At 38.1% G+C, this 22,448-nt stretch overlaps 2 protein-coding genes across 2 annotated transcripts in view; both read right to left on the reverse strand.

Annotated features, from left to right (window-relative positions):
• Positions 1-46: 46 nt before the first annotated feature.
• On the reverse strand, positions 47-9,138 carry LOC124882842 (NADH-cytochrome b5 reductase 3-like). The gene is made up of 9 exons (XM_047389422.1): positions 8,980-9,138; positions 8,592-8,717; positions 8,381-8,453; positions 7,523-7,629; positions 7,309-7,438; positions 6,008-6,091; positions 2,557-2,642; positions 2,375-2,474; positions 47-692 (listed from the first exon to the last, which is right to left on the reverse strand). The coding sequence occupies exons 1-9, from the start codon at positions 8,998-9,000 to the stop codon at positions 520-522; spliced, it is 900 nt and encodes a 299-aa protein (XP_047245378.1). The 5' UTR covers positions 9,001-9,138; the 3' UTR covers positions 47-519.
• A 3,271-nt stretch (positions 9,139-12,409) lies between these two features.
• syt1a (synaptotagmin Ia) overlaps positions 12,410-22,448 on the reverse strand; it is a 302,852-nt gene continuing 292,813 nt past the window's right edge. The window contains exon 11 of the mRNA XM_047389686.1: positions 12,410-18,106. Within this exon, the coding sequence (XP_047245642.1) occupies positions 17,900-18,106 (207 nt within the window). The 3' untranslated portion in view covers positions 12,410-17,899. The remainder of the gene's footprint in view (positions 18,107-22,448) is intronic.

Raw genomic sequence — 22,448 nt, forward strand, 5'->3', positions numbered from 1 at the left:
TTTTTTGTCCTGTTCAGGCTTTATACATAACAACCCCAGACATCACTTTGGTAGCAAGATTTTTATGTTCCATATTAATACAAGCAACTGCTGCAGCCAGATTTACTTCATGTAACATTTAGGATAAAACTGACATCTTCAGTAAACAGCAGGTTTAACTGGGTGGCATTCAATAGCAATGAAAGAAGCAGTGCTGACCTTTAAAAAAAACAAAACCAAGTTCTGCAGTTTTTTTTTAAGGCACTTGATGAACCTTAACTTTGCTGATTTGAAGCCAAAGCAAGTTTGTTCAAACGTCTCTGAACACATTTTACACCAAACACCGATCTGAAAAATCCCATCTCACCATTATTCACAACTTCCTGGCCCGTCAAACTCCCGTGGTTTGGTCCTAGCTGTGATTGTTTTCCATAAATAAAGTTTAAACTGTGCAAATCCCTCTGCTTTAGTGCTTTAAGGGCAGAAACAATATGAGGCCCTTAAACATCCAAACCTCTCTTCCTCCAAGTGGAAGGTTGTCTAGAAGGCAAACCTGCGGCTGGGGGAGTAGCCCGCTTTGTCTAAGTTGGGGTTGCAGGCGAACTGGATCATGGGTGGAGGCCCACACATCAGGATGAGTGTGTCATCACCAGGAGGTGGGAGATGTTCCTTCAACATGTCTTCGTTGATGAAGCCCTGACTGAACTCCCAGTCTGAAAAGCACAGAAAAAGTCAGAGTGAAATTATGGAACAGCAGCAACAACAGTTTTGAGGTGACTTGAAATGACAAATGAGCCTCAAGAGATCTTAATACTGACTCCACTACACAAGAATGTCCTACTGAAAACTCAATCTTTGATCTGATTTTCCTTCAGATAGAAAAATGCATGTTTTTACGTTGAGATTTAATGCCATGATTTTTTACTTTATATTTCTGTCCACCAGATGGTGCTACGTTACCACATTCAAAGCAAAACATCAGTACAGTTTTCTGCAAAGGTCCTTCCCTACTGAAACCAGTGTACATATTACTATGGATGATGAGTAATGCTGCGCATTAAATTAATTTCAGAGAAATTAGTTTTGGTTTAGATACAAAACGCATTTCTTTAACATTGACATTTGGTGCACAAACTTAAAAATATTACAGTTAAACTCTTCATTTTTCCTTAATTATCACTAACAAATGATGGGCAGGTCAAATACTAAAAACCTCATATTTTTCAGTCTGTAAACTAATCAAAACGCATCTTTCAGACAAACTAGGGCTTCGATGCTTTCAAATGCTGAACTTGCATGTGTCAAGCAGATGTGTTTTGAATAGTCAGCACAATTAAAGATGGCAGAGGAGCAGCAGTCATGTGCAAACTTTAAAAGTGATCTATGAGAAACTGATAGCATAAGCACAGAAAGCCACTGAATTGTTTTGTAATATTTTAGCAAAATAACCTGAAATTATACTTAAACTGTACTGTTTTCATGTATAATAAATGGCCTACATTTTCAATAAATTTCATTTACAGGAACAACTCAACAAGTCGCATCGTTTGTATTAAAATTTGAGAACATTTGACTTGTAGGAATAAGTTATCTTATAAATTTTTTGTCATTAGAACTTATTTTATTTGTTATATTGCTCTTGCAGAGGTTCATGGGGAACAGTAAACTGCTGATTTAGTGTTTTTTTTATAATCTGCCTACATACATTTTATGGGAAGAGTCAACAAGCAGGTACCAAGGACAGTTTCATGATTAAAGGCAATTCACCGTTTCACACGTGCAATAATTGTGTTGTTTTTTTCCAAACTCAATAAATCTTTTTTTGAAAAGACTTTTTAACAATGGTTAAGGACATATGTTTTAATGATAAATGGAAATATTCTTATTTTTTCAGTTAGATCCAAAACTACTTGCTCTGTCTGTGAACCTGCAGCAGATTTAGTTTTTTGTAATCGTTTTGTGGCTAAAAAGAAAATATGCAGCAGGTTCTTTAATAGATTTAGTAGTTTCAAATCCAACAAAACATGCTAGATGTCCCATTAATGCATTGAAGTGCATGTTCCCAACTGGTTGACAGACTGAAATAATTTAGAGGTTTTAGTTTTGAGGCATTTGACCTGCTGATCAACAGAATTAGCTATTGAATTTCTATTGTTAACAATAAAGCAGTTTGCATTTCATTTTAATGAGGCTTCTGGAGTACAGTGGTGCCTTAAAATGATGCTGTGTAACTTTACAAATACTCTGAACACAGACCTTAGCTGGTTAATCAACATTTGAAGCTGATTTAAACATGTGGCCCTTTTTCCAAGTCACGCTACTCTCCATCTGTGCCTACTACTTCTGTTGACAAGGAAACCAGTTTGCCGGCAGGTTTCACTGTTCCAGGACTTACTTTCAGGCGCTCTGTCCACTGTGTACCACAGCTTGAATCGGTCTGGATGGTTGGCTTGAATCTCTTCCAGTTCATCTTTCAGCAGGATGTCCTTCTCAGTCTGTGGACACAGGAGTTGGTTTATTATACGGCGGTCTCTTTAGATGGGCAGAAAATTAGTGATTCAAGACTGTGGACCTCACCTGGTTGGCAAACAGCAGGTGACACACTGTTTGGTCCTGAGGATCCTTTGTGACTGCGGTGATGAGTTGCAGCATGGGGGTGATCCCTGAAGAAACCACAGGACAGAGTTTTCCCATTAAAATAAACATGAAAGTTATTCAAACTTAAAAATATGGTTGTGGCTAAAAACAGAGATGTTTGTGCTGACTTGCTCTGTGAGGAAATGTGTGGGTGAAGTCTGATCAGATATAAATGTCCCACCAAACCACAAATAATCCAAATTCTAATATCTTGCACAGTTAAATGTTAGCATAGAAAAATAATCGATGCTGAATAAGTATTTTAGGAATTACACTAATTGAATAAAATACATCTGAAGTACAGTCCTACAGTAATTAACCCTGCATGGAGAGTTTAATGGACTTTTATTTCTAAAGACATGAAAACATAAAATCAACTACATGTAAATAGAGATTTTATCTGTTTCTAAACCTCTGAAGGACTTTGTGTTGAATGTATGCTCTATAAATAGTTCGATTACGCAACTATGACTTCATTTTTTTTCTCCAGTCTTCCTACATTTAAAGTAACCAAAATCAAAAACCACCTTTCAGTGCCACTATACAGGTCCTTCTCAAAAAATATGCATATTGTGATAAAGTTCATTATTTTCCATAATGTCATGATGAAAATTTAACATTCATATATTTTAGATTCATTGCACACTAACTGAAATATTTCAGATCTTTTACTGTCTTAATACGGATGATTTTGGCATACAGCTCATGAAAACCCAGAATTCCTATCTCACAAAATTAGCATATTTCATCCGACCAATAAAAGAAAAGTGTTTTTAATACAAAAAACGTCAACCTTCAAATAATCATGTACAGTTATGCACTCAATACTTGGTCGGGAATCCTTTTGCAGAAATGACTGCTTCAATGCGGCGTGGCATGGAGGCAATCAGCCTGTGGCACTGCTGAGGTCTTATGGAGGCCCAGGATGCTTTGATAGCGGCCTTTAGCTCATCCAGAGTGTTGGGTCTTGAGTCTCTCAACGTTCTCTTCACAATATCCCACAGATTCTCTATGGGGTTCAGGTCAGGAGAGTTGGCAGGCCAATTGAGCACAGTGATACCATGGTCAGTAAACCATTTACCAGTGGTTTTGGCACTGTGAGCAGGTGCCAGGTCGTGCTGAAAAATGAAATCTTCATCTCCATAAAGCTTTTCAGCAGATGGAAGCATGAAGTGCTCCAAAATCTCCTGATAGCTAGCTGCATTGACCCTGCCCTTGATAAAACACAGTGGACCAACACCAGCAGCTGACACGGCACCCCAGACCATCACTGACTGTGGGTACTTGACACTGGACTTCTGGCATTTTGGCATTTCCTTCTCCCCAGTCTTCCTCCAGACTCTGGGACCTTGATTTCCGAATGACATGCAGAATTTGCTTTCATCCGAAAAAAGTACTTTGGACCACTGAGCAACAGTCCAGTGCTGCTTCTCTGTAGCCCAGGTCTGGGGAATGCGGCACCTGTAGCCCATTTCCTGCACACGCCTGTGCACGGTGGCTCTGGATGTTTCTACTCCAGACTCAGTCCACTGCTTCCGCAGGTCCCCCAAGGTCTGGAATCGGCCCTTCTCTACAATCTTCCTCAGGGTCCGGTCACCTCTTCTCGTTGTGCAGCGTTTTCTGCCACACTTTTTCCTTCCCACAGACTTCCCACTGAGGTGCCTTGATACAGCACTCTGGGAACAGCCTATTTGTTCAGAAATTTCTTTCTGTGTCTTACCCTCTTGCTTGAGGGTGTCAATAGTGGCCTTCTGGACAGCAGTCAGGTCGGCAGTCTTACCCATGATTGGGGTTTTGAGTGATGAACCAGGCTGGGAGTTTTAAAGGCCTCAGGAATCTTTTGCAGGTGTTTAGAGTTAACTCGTTGATTCAGATGATTAGGTTCATAGCTCGTTTAGAGACCCTTTTAATGATATGCTAATTTTGTGAGATAGGAATTTTGGGTTTTCATGAGCTGTATGCCAAAATCATCCGTATTAAGACAATAAAAGACCTGAAATATTTCAGTTAGTGTGCAATGAATCTAAAATATATGAATGTTAAATTTTCATCATGACATTATGGAAAATAATGAACTTTATCACAATATGCTAATTTTTTGAGAAGGACCTGTATAAAGTCATTGGATTATTTCTACAATTTTGTTTTTTCCATCTCTTTAGTTCAGGAGTATTTTTATGCCTGAAAGCTTAGAGTGAACTTATGTTTTTGAATTTTTGCATAACTTTGTTTATGCAAACTGCATAAAATCTGGCCAGGTTGTGTTTTTTTGGGGCGAAGCTTTCATTCTTCGTCAACCAAGCCAAACAATACAATCAGTGACCCTTTGACATCAAGTTTAAACGCTAGATGGTTGAGCTGATCTGGGACTTTCACACAAACAACTATCTCTGGGGGTTGTAGAGAAAGAGGAAACATCCAGTGTGAGCAGCAGTTATGCAGTAGACATGCCCTGTTCATGTCAGAGGGGTACAGGTGGACTGGTTTAAGATGGTAGAAAAGCAAACAGTAGCTCAGATAACCACTTGTTACAACAAAATACCATCTTTGAATGCACAATACGTCAAATCTTGAAGCAGATTGGCTACAGCAGCAGAGGTGCCAGTCGTGCAAACTACGAACATGAAACTGACACTACAATTCGTACAATCCTCCAAAACTGGACAATAACAGATTGAAAAAGCCTTGCCTGCAGCAACATTCAAGGAGTGGGTCAGAATTTCTCCATCCGGCCTTGTGTTAACAGTTCAGGCTGATGGTGGTCTCAGGGTACAGGGAATAATTTCTTGGCATGCTTTGGACTCCTGAGTAGCAATTAAGCCTAGTTTAACCCCTACAGCCTCAGTATTGATTCTGACTCTGTCCATCTTAGGATGGCTACTCTTGGTTGAATAATGCACCATGTCATAATGCCCAAATCATCTCAAATAGGTTTCTTGCACATGACGACAAGTTTATTGTGCTCCAATGGCACCACGCACACCAGATCTCAATCTGGGCAGTGCTGGAATAGGAGATGCTATCATGTCAAAGTCTCTAATACCTTGTTGAATCGTTGCCATGAAGAATTAAGAAGGTTGTGAAGGCAAAATGGGTCCAACCTGGTAAAAGCAAGGTTTGCCTAATAAAGTGGCCAGTGACAGGATCTACCTGAAGTTAAATCCCTCTATATGATTAGATCAGTTTGTCTTGTTAGGTGGTATTAGTTGTGAATTGGTTCTATGTAAATAAACCAACTGATGTTGATCCCTTTGAGAAAGAGTCAGAAGCTCTGAACCGTGTCCACTCCCTCATTACGCAACACAGTGTTGCAGGATGTCTCTACTACAGCAGCTCTGCACTTTATTTCATGCTGTTTCTGTGCAGAGATCAGAGTTTGTTCAACTCTCACCTGTTCCTCCAGCGATCATGCCCACATGTTTGGCCGTCTTGGTCACAGCTGGAGACTTCTTATCTGGCTGAATGGCAAAAACACCTGCAGAGACAACACCAGGTTCAGTTCCAACGTCAGAGTTCAGACACAAAACAAGACGAGCAGCTTTCAACGATGAGGCCAACGTCAGCATGGGTCTCATTGTTAAAATTGGTCCTTTAAAATGCCATGCCTTCCTAAAGTTTAAAACATTTTAGAACAAACTATTTACCCAGTTTGCTTTTATTATGTTTGTTTTGTAAAACTGGAAAAACCTGGACTGTGGAGTATTTTACAATCAATCCGGATTCTTTAAATCACACTTTATAATCTGCAGCGTTAAAAAAGATCTTCTCATTAGAAAATGTCATCATTTTTCAGACTTAAAAGATTCCACAGATAATTAAAAAACACGGTAGTGTGGTATAGAAGACAATTTCACTGTATCTGTGGCATCTAGACTAACATAGATCCATTCTTAGACTTGTTAATTAAAGAATAAAGTCTCTTAGAATAAATAAAGACTCATTAAAGTCCAGCTTGTTATCTCTGGTACCTTTATTTTTGTAGCAAAAGCTCCAAAATAAAGTCGTTTTAGTGCTTTGTTTGACATTTTAGACAATTGAACCTGAATTTAAAGTTGTTTTACTACTAAAAGGGTAGTAAAATGGTAGTTGCTGATTTTTAAATGAATGTGGATTAATTCAGTAAGTCAAAAATAAATATAATGATGGGTAAAATGGGAAAATTAAGGTGGGATTTAGCAAATGAAATACAAGCATGTCAGTGTGAAAGCCTCTGCATTTACCCAGGGTTATTAAATGTTTTACTTTATGAAACAGAAGTAATAAGTTAGGAAAATCAAACATTATTCATGGTCTATTTTATTTTGGCCATACCTATCCATGTATGGAAAACAATCAAAGGAAATTCCAGATTTTTCCAAAGCTTTCAACACTTTTCTTTTGCCTTTTAGTAAAGTATAAATGCAATAATGTCTTTTAAGACCTCTATACTGGACCCAGTTGACCCTGATATAAAAGGATGAAGACTTGATTTTTTTATTTTTTGGTCTGCCTGTAACTCAGAAACTAGGATTAAAGACATCATGTTAATATAAATCTGTGTTAAAAGGCTCCTCGTTTTCAGAAATGCTGTTTTTTATCTTTTACATATTGGAAAAAGTCTGGAAACCCAAACATTTTCCATACCCAGTTTTCATAAGTGAATATTAAAAAAAAGACAGTGTAGGAACGCTGATGTTAATGAGCAGATCTTACCTTTGCCTTTGTAGACAAGAAGACCACTGGGTCCTCTGAATTCAATTGTGTCGCCGATCTTGAGGCTCTCCAAATACTGACTCATCTTCCCACCTTCTGGGAATTTAGGATTTACACTTTTGAAATAAATCTGTGAGAGAAAGACGGACAGAGGATATTTAAATACTTAAAATAAAACGCGTAGGCAGAGAAACGACTTGCTGCTGGACTTCACCTTCACCACCAGGTCCACAAAGCCTTTGTCGTCATCGCTGGAGACGGGTGTGTACGGACGGACGACGAGCTGCCCGTTTATTTTTGCAGACAAATAGATGTGCTGCCCTGAAGAGGAGAGCGGAAACGGACACAGTTTTATTTAGCTTTTATTTTTTGATGTATAAAACAATTGCTCAGGCTACAAAACACATATTAGAGCTTTAATGCAAATAGAAAGTTCCTTGAAAAAGTTGGAAACCCCGCATTTCAATTCCACATTTTTTTTCATGCTTTAATGGATTTTATGTGACAGACCAACCTAAGGAAAAAGATGCATGTTTATAAAGTTTTTACAAATGAGACTCTGCAAAGTGTGGAAGTCCTGCTTTAATCTGTTACCTTCAATCTGATCTGGAAATCCGACAGAGTGTTACATTACAAGCCTAAGAAGATATGAACATCTACCTAAAAACTAACAATCGAGGAAAGATGAGTTTCAATCACAGAAGCAGCCAGGAGGCCCATTGTAACTCTGGAGAAGCTACATAGAGGAAGCAGGTCTGGTCAGAGGAGACCAAAACAGAACTTTTTGGCCTACATGGAGACAAACTAAAACTGAACATTACTCAAAACATTCCAGCTCCAATTTGAAACATGGTGGTGGCAGCATTATGCTAAGGGGATGCTTTCCATCCAAACTGATTGTGCTTTAAGCCATTTTACTAAGAGGAATTTGCAAAAATAAAATTCCGTGGATGTGCTAAGGTGAAGCAAACACATGTATGTTACTGTGCATTAACATTACTGTGTTAGTCTCATCACATTTTGACCTAAATCACTCTTTTTACTAGGTGTACATTTGAGTGCTCATACTGACCAATCGGAAGGCCGAGGACGTGTTTAGGAGAAGGCAGAGCAAAGCGGAACTTCCTTGTGTCATGACTCACAATCTAAACAAGCAACAATGACACAAAAAAATATATATCAGTTCCTGCGACGCTAAAACCTTACAAAAGACGACTGGTACGTGAACACACCAGCTGCGTTAGCAGGCAGAAGCATGCCTTGCTGCACAGTACTGCGGTTACCTGTTTGTCAATGAGCCTTAGCGCATATTTAATGTTGGGGTCCTCCAAGGTGATGGCAAGTCTCCTCTTGGAGAAGAACAGTCTGAAGATGAGGTTGACGATGCTGTCAAAGCCGCCTCGGATCACCTGTGAGATGAAGGTCAGACAGCAGACCACCGGTTAGCATTAGCTGCATGCTGTGCAAGAGCTCTGCGGGGCGTTGTCAGGACTAAAAGTCATCTTAGTTTAATCCCCCAACAAGAGAAATGAGTCACGCACATTCCTGCGGGGAGGCCGACTGGACTTTAATGTGGACAAACTTCGCGCTAGCTAATGTTAGCTTTGATCAGGGCTGAGAGATTAGCTCGAGTAAAACGAGTTTAACAATGTTGCATTGAAACATACTCACCCCGATGATGTAGGACAACATGTTCAGGCCGTTTAGATAGCTCCAAGATTGCTTGTTTGTTGAGAGCGCAGCTCAGGAGGAGTTCCCTGCAACAAAACTGTAACGGAAGTTCAGGTTGTTAGCTTTCTGCGCACAGAAAACCACATCCGGTCACAGTTTTTCCAAAATTAAAGCATTCGTATAAAAACTGTTTTTGCCACACTGAGTGAGCTCTAGAATTAAAATACAAGCGTATCTCAGTGAATTAAAATAGATTTGAAAAGTATATACATTTTCTTAATTTAGTTCAAAAGTGAAATGGGGGTATAGTATAGCTGATATGGATTTGTTACACACAGTAAAAGATTTCAAGCCTTTATTTCTATTAATCTGTATGACTATAGTTTACAGCTAATGAAGACCCAAAATTCAGTTTTCCAAGAAATTCAAATACTTCATGAAAGTATGAAAACATGAGAAAATGAAAATTATAATACTGTACTGTACAAGTTACGTATCAAGGCAGCGTAAAGTAATAGTGGCCTTTTGATTTATAAGTATTGGAATCTGAAGCTGATGTGAACTTCATGGGTCTACATGTGAAAAATGTCAAATATAATATTGCCTCAAGTTCAGGAGATGTGTAACAACAGCCCAATGTGAGACAATTAAATGCATAAAGTAGTTATAGTTGCTATATTTATATGTAGGCCCTCTGAACAGTCAGCCTCTTTAGCAATGTGCTTTTGTGGCTTGGCCACCTGGTGGAGGTGTCAACAATGGTCAAATCAGTCATGATTGTAGAGGCCAAATTATTACATTTCTGTATTAAAACTCCTTCACATTTACTGTATGTAATAATTTTCTATGGAAAAAAAAGTTTTGATTAGCCGTAACCCTAATCGTCAGTATTAACAGAAATAAATATTTGAAATGTTTCACTTTGTTTAAAATAAATCTGTATGAGTGTTTCTTTACGAGCTGAATTACTGAAATGAACCTTTTTGAACATATTCCAATTTATTGAGATGCACCTGTAACTCATACATTTTGTTCATAAATATATGAATATTAAGGGTTTCATGAGTTATGGAAAGTAAAAAATAACAGCTTTACCAGTACGAAAAAATCTCTTATTCTGACAGTATCCGCTTAATCAATGGTTAGTTACGCAGAGCTTAATGGACATTGACTTTCAAAATAAAACCAAGGTTGTTAAAACAGAGCTTTTAGGTCATGTCCTGACTTTTTAAATCTGCTTTATAAGCAAAGGTCAGTCTGTGTACAGAGGAACATTTAGGTGAGTTAAAATTTGACCAACACAATTTAATGTATAACTGTAAAAGGTACAAAAGAAAAAAAAAAAAGGATAGTTTTCAAAGTTTTTGATGTATTAAAACCTGAAACATGTGCACTGGGACGTTCTTATCGAACCTCCTTTTATTTAACCAAAGATCTAAGAATACAGTTGTGACTCAATATTTTGGAAAACCTGAAAGGTTTTTGCAAAACAATGTCTCTGCCTGCTTTGCACATCTCGACCGACATTTATGCGTTCATCTTTTAAAAACAGCTCAATCAGTTTGGATTTAGGCTGTAGACATCAATGTTCAAGACTTGTCAGAGACTGACAATTTGATTTAGATCTGGACTTTAACTAGGTCTTTCTAACACAATAATAAGCTTTGATCGAAACCCTTCCACTGAGGCTCAGGCTGTATGTTCAGATGCATCGTGGTAGAAGGTGAACGTCCACCCCAGTCTGATCTCTTTTGTAGCCTTAAACAGATTTCCTTACTGGACAAAGATTAGCTTCATTTGTCTTTCCATCAACTAACCAGCTTCTTTGGTTTCCCTGAACAAAAGCATCCTCACAGCATGATGCTGCCACCATGATGTTACCAAGGGAATTGTGTGTTCAGGGTGAAGTGTTAGTTTTCTGCCAGTTACAATTTTACTAATAGGGTGTAGGTTAAAAATCAGTTTTAATCTCATTTGACCACTGCACCTTCTTCCACACGTTTTCTGTGTCTCCTCTATGGCTTGTGGCAAATTAGGTTTGCAGCTTTTTCATGCTCCATTTTTTAGAACCCAACCCTGCTTTAAACTTCTCCACAGCTTCTCCCTGACCTGTTTGCTGTGTTCCTTGGTCTTGATGATGCTCATTGTTCTCTAACAAATCTCTTAGGCCCTCACAGAACAGCTGGATTTATACTGAGAATAAATTACACACAGGTGGACTCTATTTACTAACTGGGTGGCTGCTGAAACCTCCTGGTCGCACTGAATTGTATTTGGGGGCATCAGAGTAAAAGGAGCTAAATACTAATGCATGCCCACATTTTGTTGATGTTTGTAAAGACAAATAATCTTTTTTCATTTACATGGTTTGATCTGTGCATGCCCAGTAGATGGCAGTGCTGATCTTTTTACCAGGCTGCTGTGAGTTTGGTGCAAATCTCAAAGCTTGCAATGCACATAACATTCTCCCTCTGCACGAATGACTGCACCTCAGTGGACCCATCTGTGAAACTCCTGAAGTTTGCAGATGGCACCACTGTTATTGGACTGATCCAGGACAGTGATGAGTCTGCATAGAGACAGGAGGTGGATCGGCTGGTACGCTGGTGTGGTCAGAACCACCTGGAACTTAACCCACTCAAGAGTCAAGACTGTGGAGATGATGGTGGACCTTCGGAGAACACCACTCCCACACATCCCCACCTCACCATCCTCAACAACACCACTGTGTTTTCTATGGACCACTTCCGGTGCCTATGAACCACAATTTCTCAAAACCTGAGATGGTCTTCACACACAGACGATGTACGGAAGAAGGCCCAGCAGAGACTGTACGACTGAGGCAACTCAAGAAGTTCAACCTTCCACAGAAGCTGCTGGTCCATCTCAGTGTGATTTGGCTCATCCACAAAACAGGACAAGTCCAGACTGCAATGAACAATCAGGGCTGCAGAGAGAATCATCAGGGATGACCTTCCCTCTATCCAGGACTTATACAGGTCTAGGGCAGGAAAAGGGCAGCTAAAATCTCTGCAGACCCCACACACCCTGCACATAAACTGTTTAAGCTTTACCTTCAGGTCAGCGCTACAGAGCACTGTTCACTAAAACCAGCCGCAACAGGGACAGTTTCTTCCCTCAGTCTGTTTCTCTGATGAACACTAGACAGTCAGAGTTCCAGAACAACACCATGCATACTTGGACAGATCTCACATTATATTCAATTGTAAACTCAGTTGTGTATATATGTACATTTAACAAAGATATGCTTTATTATTGAGAGCAAAGTGTACTGGAGTCAAATTCCTTGTTTGTCTGTACAAACTTGTCAATAAAGCGGATTCTGATAAAACATCAAGACAATTTTTGTTTCTCAGCTGAGCAGTGAGACAACCCTCTATGGGAATGAAAACATGACATGAGATATATCAACAGGAAATAAAACATTTTTATTGATCATTTGTGTATATGAAGGTATATAACAACAGTCAGAAAACTCCACAGAGTGAATCACTACACAAAGTGAAACAAAACTGTAAAACACCTCATCAGAAAATGAAGGTATACACAGCAAATATAATCGTCAGCGGCTCGCTGTGGCTGCGAGCAATATGGCAGGAAAAAACACCCCAAACAGTTCTACAAGATTACAGAGAAAACTTCCACACACAAAATACTCAAGCAGGCAGTTGATATACACAAAGGCATCTAGGATCTTTCTACAGCATGAGATTCTAATACTTTACACAGCTTTGCTTCTGAAAGGTCAGTGTGGCTTTTCCATTGGAGAGAATCTTGTCACACAGAGAGCTTGATCAGCTTTTTTAGGAGATATTTTTCTCATTGTTGATTATACTTGCACGCTTTGGTGGGAAACCGTAATAAGTGGTGAGGAGGGCGTGGCGTTGCAGTGCAGGTTATAATGGCTTTTTGCTTTGTAAGTTTTTTTTTTCCACCTCGCAAGCCGATGGGTTCTGCAACGCTGCCCCCGTTACTGAATTCCCTGATGTGTCTCTGTTTGATCGGATAATTCCTTCAACACAGTCTGATTCGTTGAGGCCTCGGACTTTAAATCTGAAGCTGTTGTGGATTTCATGGATCTACACATGCAAAATGTCGATTAAAAAATTCCCTCAAGTTGAAGAGAGATGTACTGTTGGCCCAAAGGGAGACAATTTATTACAAATCTGTTGCTCAATATATATTTATAGATGTGTGATAAAATAAAATTGAAAACAAAATCAAAGAAAAAAGTATTTAAATCTAATATGTTAAATTTGTAATTAAATGTAAAAATGTGGAAATCCTGAAGAAATCCTAAGTCACTATTATGTAAATTTATTTAATTATTTAATTGCCCTGCGTGCAGCATATCATGAATTTATTACATCCATTTGAATTTTATTGAATTTTAATTATTTCATGATGGACTGTAGGTTAGTAATATAATTTTTTGATCTACTGATCTAACTTGTTGATCCAACTGATTTATGGAGCTGTAGCCCCAAGATACAATAAAATATTAAAAACTGTGATGAAATCAAAATAAAATAAATAAATTCAGGAATAAATCTAATTAATAAATAAATACATTTATAATTATTTTAATGTTTCCATAATGTATGAAATACATACTTATTTAAATATATTACTCTAAAATGTTACTTGTAAAATGATCTTAATTTGAATATTTCCTTGTCCCATTGTCACATAACATACATTTATTTTATTTTATTCAATGGGCGGGGCTAATACATCTATACACCATGTGATTGGTCTACAGTTGAGTTGCAGGGCAGATGCTTAAATTAATATTGGTTTCATTATGTATTTGTTCATAAATTTAAATAAATACATTTTTGATTTCTTTAATGTGTTTATTCAAATTTTATTTAATTGATCACACATGTAAACACATTCTATTTTATTGAATTGTTGCACTTTTAGTCCTTAACAGGGATGAAATTGGGAGAAAGTTTACAGACAGGGAGACTTTTTACCTCACACAGGTTATTAATGTAGTTTAAAAATAATTTCAATTACTATATTACCTTTTTGTACAACAAAAAGTGCAAAGTACATCTATTAATCTCCCATTTAAAGAGATCTACACTAGCAGAGTCTGTACTGTACATTCAGTTTTCTTCTCCAATATAAAAAGGGATTTTGACCCAATAAGGCAAAATATAATTAATGAAGAGATTTAAAATGCTGATGAAAGATACTTGTTGTTAAATAGTTATTTATCTCGCTTTATATTTATTTCTGTCATGGTGTGGATATATACATAGCATGTTTAGGGATATTTATCCTGTTTGGTTTTTAATTGAGACTCCCTGAAACTTCTGATGCTGGAACTGTGCGCAAGTGGAGAGAAACAAACCTGCGAAAAAAAAGTGAGAGGAAAACCCTAAAAAGAGGTGAACAAGCTGGATCTACGGTGCGCTGCGTCCGTACCTTCTCACCTGGAAGGCCGGACGTCATCCTCTCCACTGATTTGAACACTAAGGGATGAACATACAAGTATTGCACAGTGCTCAACAAAATGCTGTGTGAAAGCGGCCCGCTCGGATAAAAACGCGTGACGTCAGGCAGTGACGTGCACGCTCACTCTTTCTCTGGTTGCGTGTAGAAGGAGGAGGGGGCGGGAAGGGGGGCTGGCGTTAAACGCCACGACGTCACTACAGAACAAACTCGCTACCTACTGAAATCTACATCTCTAAGCACACACGGCAGTCACAGTGATACACAAAGCAGTCCTCAGAGACTCCTATGGAATGACAAGTAGCTTTTTCATAATAGAGCTATCGACTACACACTAACATTGAAAACATTTAGAAAGTCCTCCTGAAGTATAAGCATCGAGTATATGCAGGAGGTTCCTCCAAGATAAGAGACTTCATGGTTTTTATGGATTATTCCACTCCTAATTGGACCTGTCAGTAAAGGATACGATGGACACAGCAGACCATTAACTTGTATGGTTATTTACCTGCTCTCCAGGTGTAGTCGTGTGTTAACGACAAGACTAAACTGATGGTGTTGGCCTAAAGGTGCGGAGCCCAACACAGGCAAGGAGGTGGAATAAAAAAAGGAGGCGGGGGAAATCCGTTTTCTCGGTTTAGGAACTGTACGCAGTTTGAAATCTGTTCTCTTAGTTTATAAAAGTTATGCATGGACTGGGGTATGTGCTCTAGGTTAGGAAACCTATGCAACCCACCTCCCCTGTTTTGGAAACCATATGCACAATGATCATACCTTCTCTTAGTTTATAAAAATATACACATATTACCAGCAGTTCCCTCAGTTTAGAAAACTGTACAAGGGAATTTGCAGTCAGTTTACAAAACCAGATGCAGAGAATGTAATCAGATTTCCTAGTTTAGGAAACCTATGCAGGAACTGCAATTTGTTCCCTCTATTTAGGAAACTGTAAACACAAACTGAAATTCAAGCCCTCACTTTAGGAAACTATTCACTACAGCATTTTACTCATTTAGATTAGGAAACCATATGTGATTGATTTCCACAGTTTGGGTAAACTATGTGCATGTATTGCAATCTGTTTCATTAATATAGAAAACTCCACACACAGATTGTGATCTGTTCCTGCAGTTTCAAAACCTGTGTATGAATTACTACTAATTCATTGAGATTAGGAAACTGTAAGCACAGATAATTATTTCCTTAGTTTAGGAAACCTTTGCATGCAGTGTATTCTTTCTGTGTGGGAAACTCCATGCACACACTGTGATCTGTACCTTTAGTTTTGAAAATTTTACGCTTAGATTGCGATTAGTCGTTTCTTAGTTGAGGAAACTTTACCATAGAATACAGTTCATTTCCTCAGTTTAAGAAATCGTATGCACACATAGGAATCAATTCCAGCAGTTTAAAAGCCATACAACTGGAGTGCAATCGATTCCTCCAGATTAGAAAACCGTTCAGACTCCAATGCATTCCCTCGGTTTAGGAAATTGTGTACATGCATTAGAATCTGTTTAGGGAATTTTCTGTACAACTTGCAACCCGTTCTTGCAGTTTTCATGTATTTTAATCAATTCTCTAAATTTAGGAAACTATACACACACCCAAGATTCTTATACTCTAATTTAGTCATTTGCAATTTTTTTCTTTCAGTTCACAAACAATTATTTCAGCATTTTTCAAAACCATTCATACATATTGTAATTCATTAACTAAATTTAGGAAACTGTACACACATACTTCTGTTCACTCCCTTTGATTAGGAAACTCTGGAAACAGATTACAATCCATTTGCACTGTATTGAGCACTCTAAGCATGGTTTACACTCCATCTGAAGAGTAGTTTAGGAGAAAAGTACGAGTTGTTAGTTTGAAAACGAGCAAAACAAAAACGTTTATGAGCACTGATATTGGAATTTTGGGCAGATTTTCACTTCAATCAATACCATTTAAACAAACCTTTCAGCAGCAGGAAACTATATAAATGTATGTAAATAAGTTACAACTTGATTTTAATCAACATAAATTAAATTCTAAGCTTAATGTCTCAATAAAAACGCTACATCTGTCTATCTATCAAAAACAAACCAATGCTGTTAATGTACAGTTTACTAAATTGACTGGCCAAATTTCCCCACACCTCTATTTTTAATTCCTTGCCCTGCTTCAAAGAAACCCTTGTCAGGATCTCTGGCTCCCCCTGCAGGTGTCCTGACACAAAGCAGAAATGTTTCTCAGAGAAGTCAACTCGCGAGTTTTAAAGACGTCCGGTGCAAAAACAGCAGCCACATAAAAGTTAAAATTGGCAGTAAAACATGGCTAGCTCTATTGTCACTGTGAGAAGGCAACGCAAAGCATAGACTGCGATTTAGGGCACCACTGCAGCCAGAGACATTGTTCCCGAAAAACCAAAGCTACAACCACTAGCAAGTGGGAGTATGCATGAGGAGAGGGGCTCTCAACTCAAGTCACCTCCCTGAAAATGGCAGTGTTTAGAAACTCAACATTCTGTTGAGACAAAGGTTAAGTTTTTTGTAAAACGTGACACTTCTAACTATGACAAGGCTGTTTAAACAAAAATATTGTCAAAAAAGGTTAAGGGCACAATGGCTACAGCTTGGTGCTTTTTTACCCCTCAAACGTCGGGTCGGTTTCTCAACAAATTTTGAAAACGAAAATCAAAAAATATTCTTGCCATATATGAAAATAAGACAGACTTAATTTTTCAACTCAAACATAAACTGCAGTTCCCGGTAGAGAACTAAGTATGAAACATCATTAGAAGTCATGTGCTTTTAAAACGTCCAGCAGCATAATTTTCCCAACAAACCCATAGCAGTTAATGGCCTTGTATTGTTTTTTTTTTGTTTTCCTCTATGATGCTGAACTTAAACCCAGATGCCGTCCTTTACAATCAGGTTAGAGTTAATTGTTTTATTCTGGAATGCAATAAGGTAATAAGGTAGACGTTTTTAAATCCTGGGATATATAATATTGGCTTTCCTCTATATCTGCATTTACATAATTTAAAATAGAACATCTTATTAAAAACATCGAGATATACACAGATTAGGAAACGGGTAACAACATACAAACACAGAAACTAGAAATCATTTTTGTCTGCATACTTATATATATACAACTGTGATACAATAAACTCTTTCAGTCATGCGCTATCTATACAGATCATATTGCTTAAAAGAAGGGGGCTTTTGGTCATGGCGGTGAAGGGCTCGGAGAACGAAATCAATCAAATCAGAGAGGAACCCAAACGGAGAACCTACCCAAAAAATAAAAGCGGTACGTTTGAACGCTTTACTTTGTGTAATCATAGGGTAAAGGGAGGGCTTACTTGGATGGACCCATATATCACTGAGGTATTTACACATACTGGCTAAAGAGTACTACAAGGCAGGAGCTGAAAGGGCCCTGTCTATTTCTTGGTGGAGAGCTGAGCGTCCACTTCCTCCTCGGGCTTCAGCACATGCCACTGGGCGATTGGTCTCCGCGGGTTGGCCAGCATGTCGGACCAGTGGCGAAGCTCCGTGCCCGTGCTGTTCAGGCCCACGAACACCTTACCAATGGCATCGTTCTTGCCGATCTTGTCATAGTCCAGAACAGTTATAACAACTTGCACTTTCTGCAGTGGGAGGAAGAGGAGGGAGGTGGGGAAAACAGCAGATGTACAGTTTGATTTAGAAACATTCAAGTTTCTCTTTTAGCTGGTTTATGAATCCCAAAAAGACCATTTTGTTTCTTGACCTCTATTATGACGCCTCATTTTAAATATATGCAAAACAACTTGTTGTGTATCAGTGTATCTTATTGAGAATTTATGTGAAAGATCAACACAAAGTAGTGCACATTTGTGAAGAGGAAAAAAAAACTACACATGGTTTTCCACATTTTTTACAAATCACAATCTGAAAAGTATGGTGTGCATTTGTATTCAGCCCTCATGAGTCAATATTTTGTTGAACCAAGTCTTTTGCTTTGTCTCGCTATCACCTTTGTACATCTAGGCTGAATTTTGTTGCCCATTACTCTTTGCAAAAATAGTTCAAATTCACTCAGATTAGATGGACAGCATCTGTGAACATAAATCTACAATTCATGCAGCAGATTCTCAATTGGATTTGGGTCTGGACTTTGACTGGGCCATTCCAACTCATTCAATTCAATTGTTCTATTGTAGCTTTAGTGGTATGTTTGTTGTCTCTGGCTATTCCAGTCTGAAATCTATTGCAACCTCTAACAGGTTTCCTTCCATGACTGCCCTGTATTTAGCTCCATTCATCAACCCTAGGAAAGCCATCCCTACAGCATCATGCTGCCACCAGCCTGTTATTTTACGGTGGAGATGGTGTGTTCAGCGTTGATGTGGAGTGTTAGTTTCCCTCATTACATCACATTTTGCACGTGGGCCAAAAACTTTAGATTTAGCCTCATCTAATTGGACCACCTTGTTTTTAGCTAACTGCAACCGGGATCCTCATCTGTCCTTCTTTCCACAATGGCCTTCTTTTCGTGACTCTTTCATAAAGGCCAGATCAATAAAGACCATTACTATTAATTGTCGTGTCAGCAGATTTTACCACCCGAGGACATCTGTGGATTTCTGCAGCTCCTCCAGAAATACCAGGGGCCTCTTAGGTGCTCCTCTGATTAATGCTCTCCTTGTCTGGCCTTTCAATTTAGATCCACAAACATGTAAATGGTAAATGGACTGAATTTTATATAGCGCCTTTCCAGTCATACAGACCGCTCAAAGCGCTTTACACTAGAGCCACATTCACCCAATCGCACTCGCTAACGCTCACACATTCATACACCGATACGCAGATCGGTAGGCAACTTGAGGTTAAGTGCCTTGCCCAGGGGCACATCGACATACAGCATGAGGAAGTTGAAATCGAACCCACAACCTTCCGATTGCAAGACGACTACTCTTCCTACTGAACCACAGTCGCCTCCGTCGCCTCCGTCTTGGTAGATTTGCAGTTGAGTCAAACTCTTTCCATTTTTAGATGATGGAGGGAACAGTGCTTTGTAAAATGCTAGGATTTATTCACTAATGCTCTCAAACAAACCTTTGAGGTCTTCACAGAGATTAAACTGTTGGTTGCACTGGATTTTATTTAGGGGTATCAGAGGAACATGGGTTGCATAAAAATGCTTACCTCACTTTTCAGTTTTTTATAAAAAGTTCATGAATCATTTCCTTCCACTAAATTATGCACAACTTTGTGTTGGTCTATCTCAAAATCACAATCAAACAGACTGACGTAAATCTTGAATTTTACTTTTACTTAAAAATAATCTAAAACTCCTATAATTTGCAATTGACAAATTGTAGGAGCAATTTTATATATTATATATTATTGATAAACCAATATTAAGTTTTTAAGATCTACAGACTGTAATTATTAAGCTTTTTATAACATGTCTGGTTAATCTTGGATATTTTTATGCATTTTGGTAATAAAACTGTAAAATACCTCCAGAAAGTAATCAAGAGTACTTTAATAATTACAGTATTAAAATATTACAGGAAAGATGGCTGCCTGAAAGTAAAATATCAAGACCTTTAGGGTGGTTTAACACATGCACAATTGTTACTTTGTTTTCGTTGTTCTGAAAACATTATTATGGTACCTCCCCATTTTTAGTGTTTTATTCTGCTATTACATTAAACATTTAAACCGACAGACTTCTGTACCTTTAAAGTCACTTCATATTAAGTGTTCATGTCTTTTTGCAGAACAATCACCGCAGCTCTGTTTCCACATGTCACCCGTCGGTCTGCTTTGTAGAACAAGTCTGGTTTCCCTCAGGTGCTGCTTGTGTTCCCTATTCTGTTCAATCCACAGGAAGCAGAAACATTTTTCTGAGAGAAGCTTAGGGGTTTTATTGACTGCTAGTTGACCACTAATGGTCCCCACAGTATATTTTAAATTTTATGGTATAAAGGCAAATTATGTAAGTGTGGAATAATTCACAAATCAGATGTGTGTTGATTAAACAGATTGTTTGATTCCTCAGACTTTTGCCCTCAGCGTCACTGAGTGTTTATTCAAAGTGAAGCTGCAAAGAGGAGTGACCGGGGCATCAATCCAAGGCTCAGAATATGAATTAGTGCACGAAGCAGCCTGATTAAGTTTCGATCCGCCGGCACACTGAGATGGAGCCGCCACCACCGCCACCCATGTACACTCCGAGCTGCTGTTTTAAAAGAGCGTGGCTAATACAGCATGTAATGAAATACTGAATAAGGCTCCCTGAAGGCCAGTTTGGGTTAGCTGGGCTTTAAAGCTGCAGTTCACCTTCAGTTTGATTATTGAAATAAGGCTTCCTTTGATACTGAACCAGCAGATACTTTGATTCGTTAATATGGAAAATTAGCACATCAACAGCTTAGGAGGTTTCTTTTTCAGAGTGAATCTGTGGAGCGGTTTTACCACTAACTTCTGCTTTGACTCTTTATATCTAACAGGAATAATCTAAGATAAAACAAGTCACTTTATTTAGAAAGCTTTATGCTCACTCTATGATCTGTATATTAAAACACTCAGAACATTTGATCAATATTTAAGTTATCAGACAAGGGAAGAAATGATGGCATTTAAAGTAACCAAATATTCTTTTAAAAACATTTTTATCATTGGAAAATCTGCTAAATTTTTGTACTCCATTCTTCATATAAGAGGTTTAAATGCTTAATTTTGTTTAAAAATTAGCTGAATTTAGTCTTCATTTAGTCTTGAGTTAGAAGTCTTGGACTGGTTCTGTTGTATTTTTAACCCTCTTTGTTTATTGTGTGCATGTTTATGAATATATTTTGACCCTATCCATTTTCTAAGTGTTGATAATGCACAAAATATTAACACTGAGGCTAGAAGTACAGTTCTGCTGGAAGTCTTGCAGTTTAAGAGAATTTAATCCAAACTCTCCCAGAGTCCAGTCTAAAGACACCTTTTGAGTATGCAACATTTTCTGTTGGAACCTTTTATTTTATTTCATATTTTTCTTATATTTTATTCTGTGTGCATTTCCACTTTCTGGTACAGAACAGAGCAGTTTATGCAGATGCCGAGCAGGTAACTCCTCCCACTGCAGGAATGTTTGGCTGAAATGTTGAGTAACGGAGAGAGAGTCCTGTCTCGAAAATAAAAGCTGTGATTTTCAGCAAGAAAACTATAGTGATGATTCTGCCAGGTTGGTTTGGATACCATGTTTCCCTTCATAAAATCACTTGAAAACGGTTTCTTGTATTTACTCAGGCTACCTGTTTGATAATAAAATTTGTTGATGATATGAATCATTTAGGTGCAACAAAAATTAAAACAGAATAAATCTGTAAGAGGGGAAAATACATTTTCGCAAAACAGTATTACTAATGAGAAGCCTGAGCTGAAGATATAAACAAACACCTTAATGTTGCATTAGGGGCGTTTGTTTATATGTTTAAGTTAATATTAAACACAAGTCCATTAAAGGTTACTTTAACAACAAAAAAGCAACATTTCTGAGTTAAAATAGATACAAATAAAATGAATTCAACACATTGTCTTTTTATAATGAAGCTTGGGTAACTTGTTGAAAAAGTAAACAAAGAGAGGGAAATCGACTAACAATTTAAACTGTGTTCCCCAGAAACATCAATAATATGTGGAATATGTGTGTAATTAAGGTCAGTAGAGCTCACAGTGTTCAGGAGCTATCAGTCATGGAGAATGTGTTAAAACAGGTCATTAGTTTAACATTTACAGCAAGCTCAGAGTGTTGGACTGATTTGTCCAAGTCAAATTAGGTCTTTAAAGTGTGTTTAATGTTGTCCCAAAGGATTCAATAAATGCAATCAATGACAAGCTTCTGATTCAATAAATTCCAGCTCGGTGATAAGCTCAAACAGGTGGCCGGCACACAGGTATGAGTATTTATCTGAATATGGTTAATTGAAATCAGATCTGATTAAATTGATT

This window comes from Girardinichthys multiradiatus, chromosome 17, assembly GCF_021462225.1.
Source record: "Girardinichthys multiradiatus isolate DD_20200921_A chromosome 17, DD_fGirMul_XY1, whole genome shotgun sequence".
NCBI classification, from domain to species: Eukaryota; Metazoa; Chordata; class Actinopteri; order Cyprinodontiformes; family Goodeidae; genus Girardinichthys; species Girardinichthys multiradiatus.

Excerpts from the sequence above, each read along its gene's own strand:
- LOC124882842 (XM_047389422.1), bottom strand. The coding sequence starts at position 9,000 with ATGTTGTCCTACATCATCGGG. Across the intron at positions 7,630-8,380 it reads CGTCCTCGGCCTTCCGATTG|GGCAGCACATCTATTTGTCT; the intron begins GTCAGTATGAGC and ends TCTCCTCTTCAG. Across the intron at positions 6,092-7,308 it reads TCTTGTCTACAAAGGCAAAG|GTGTTTTTGCCATTCAGCCA; the intron begins GTAAGATCTGCT and ends TTGTCTCTGCAG.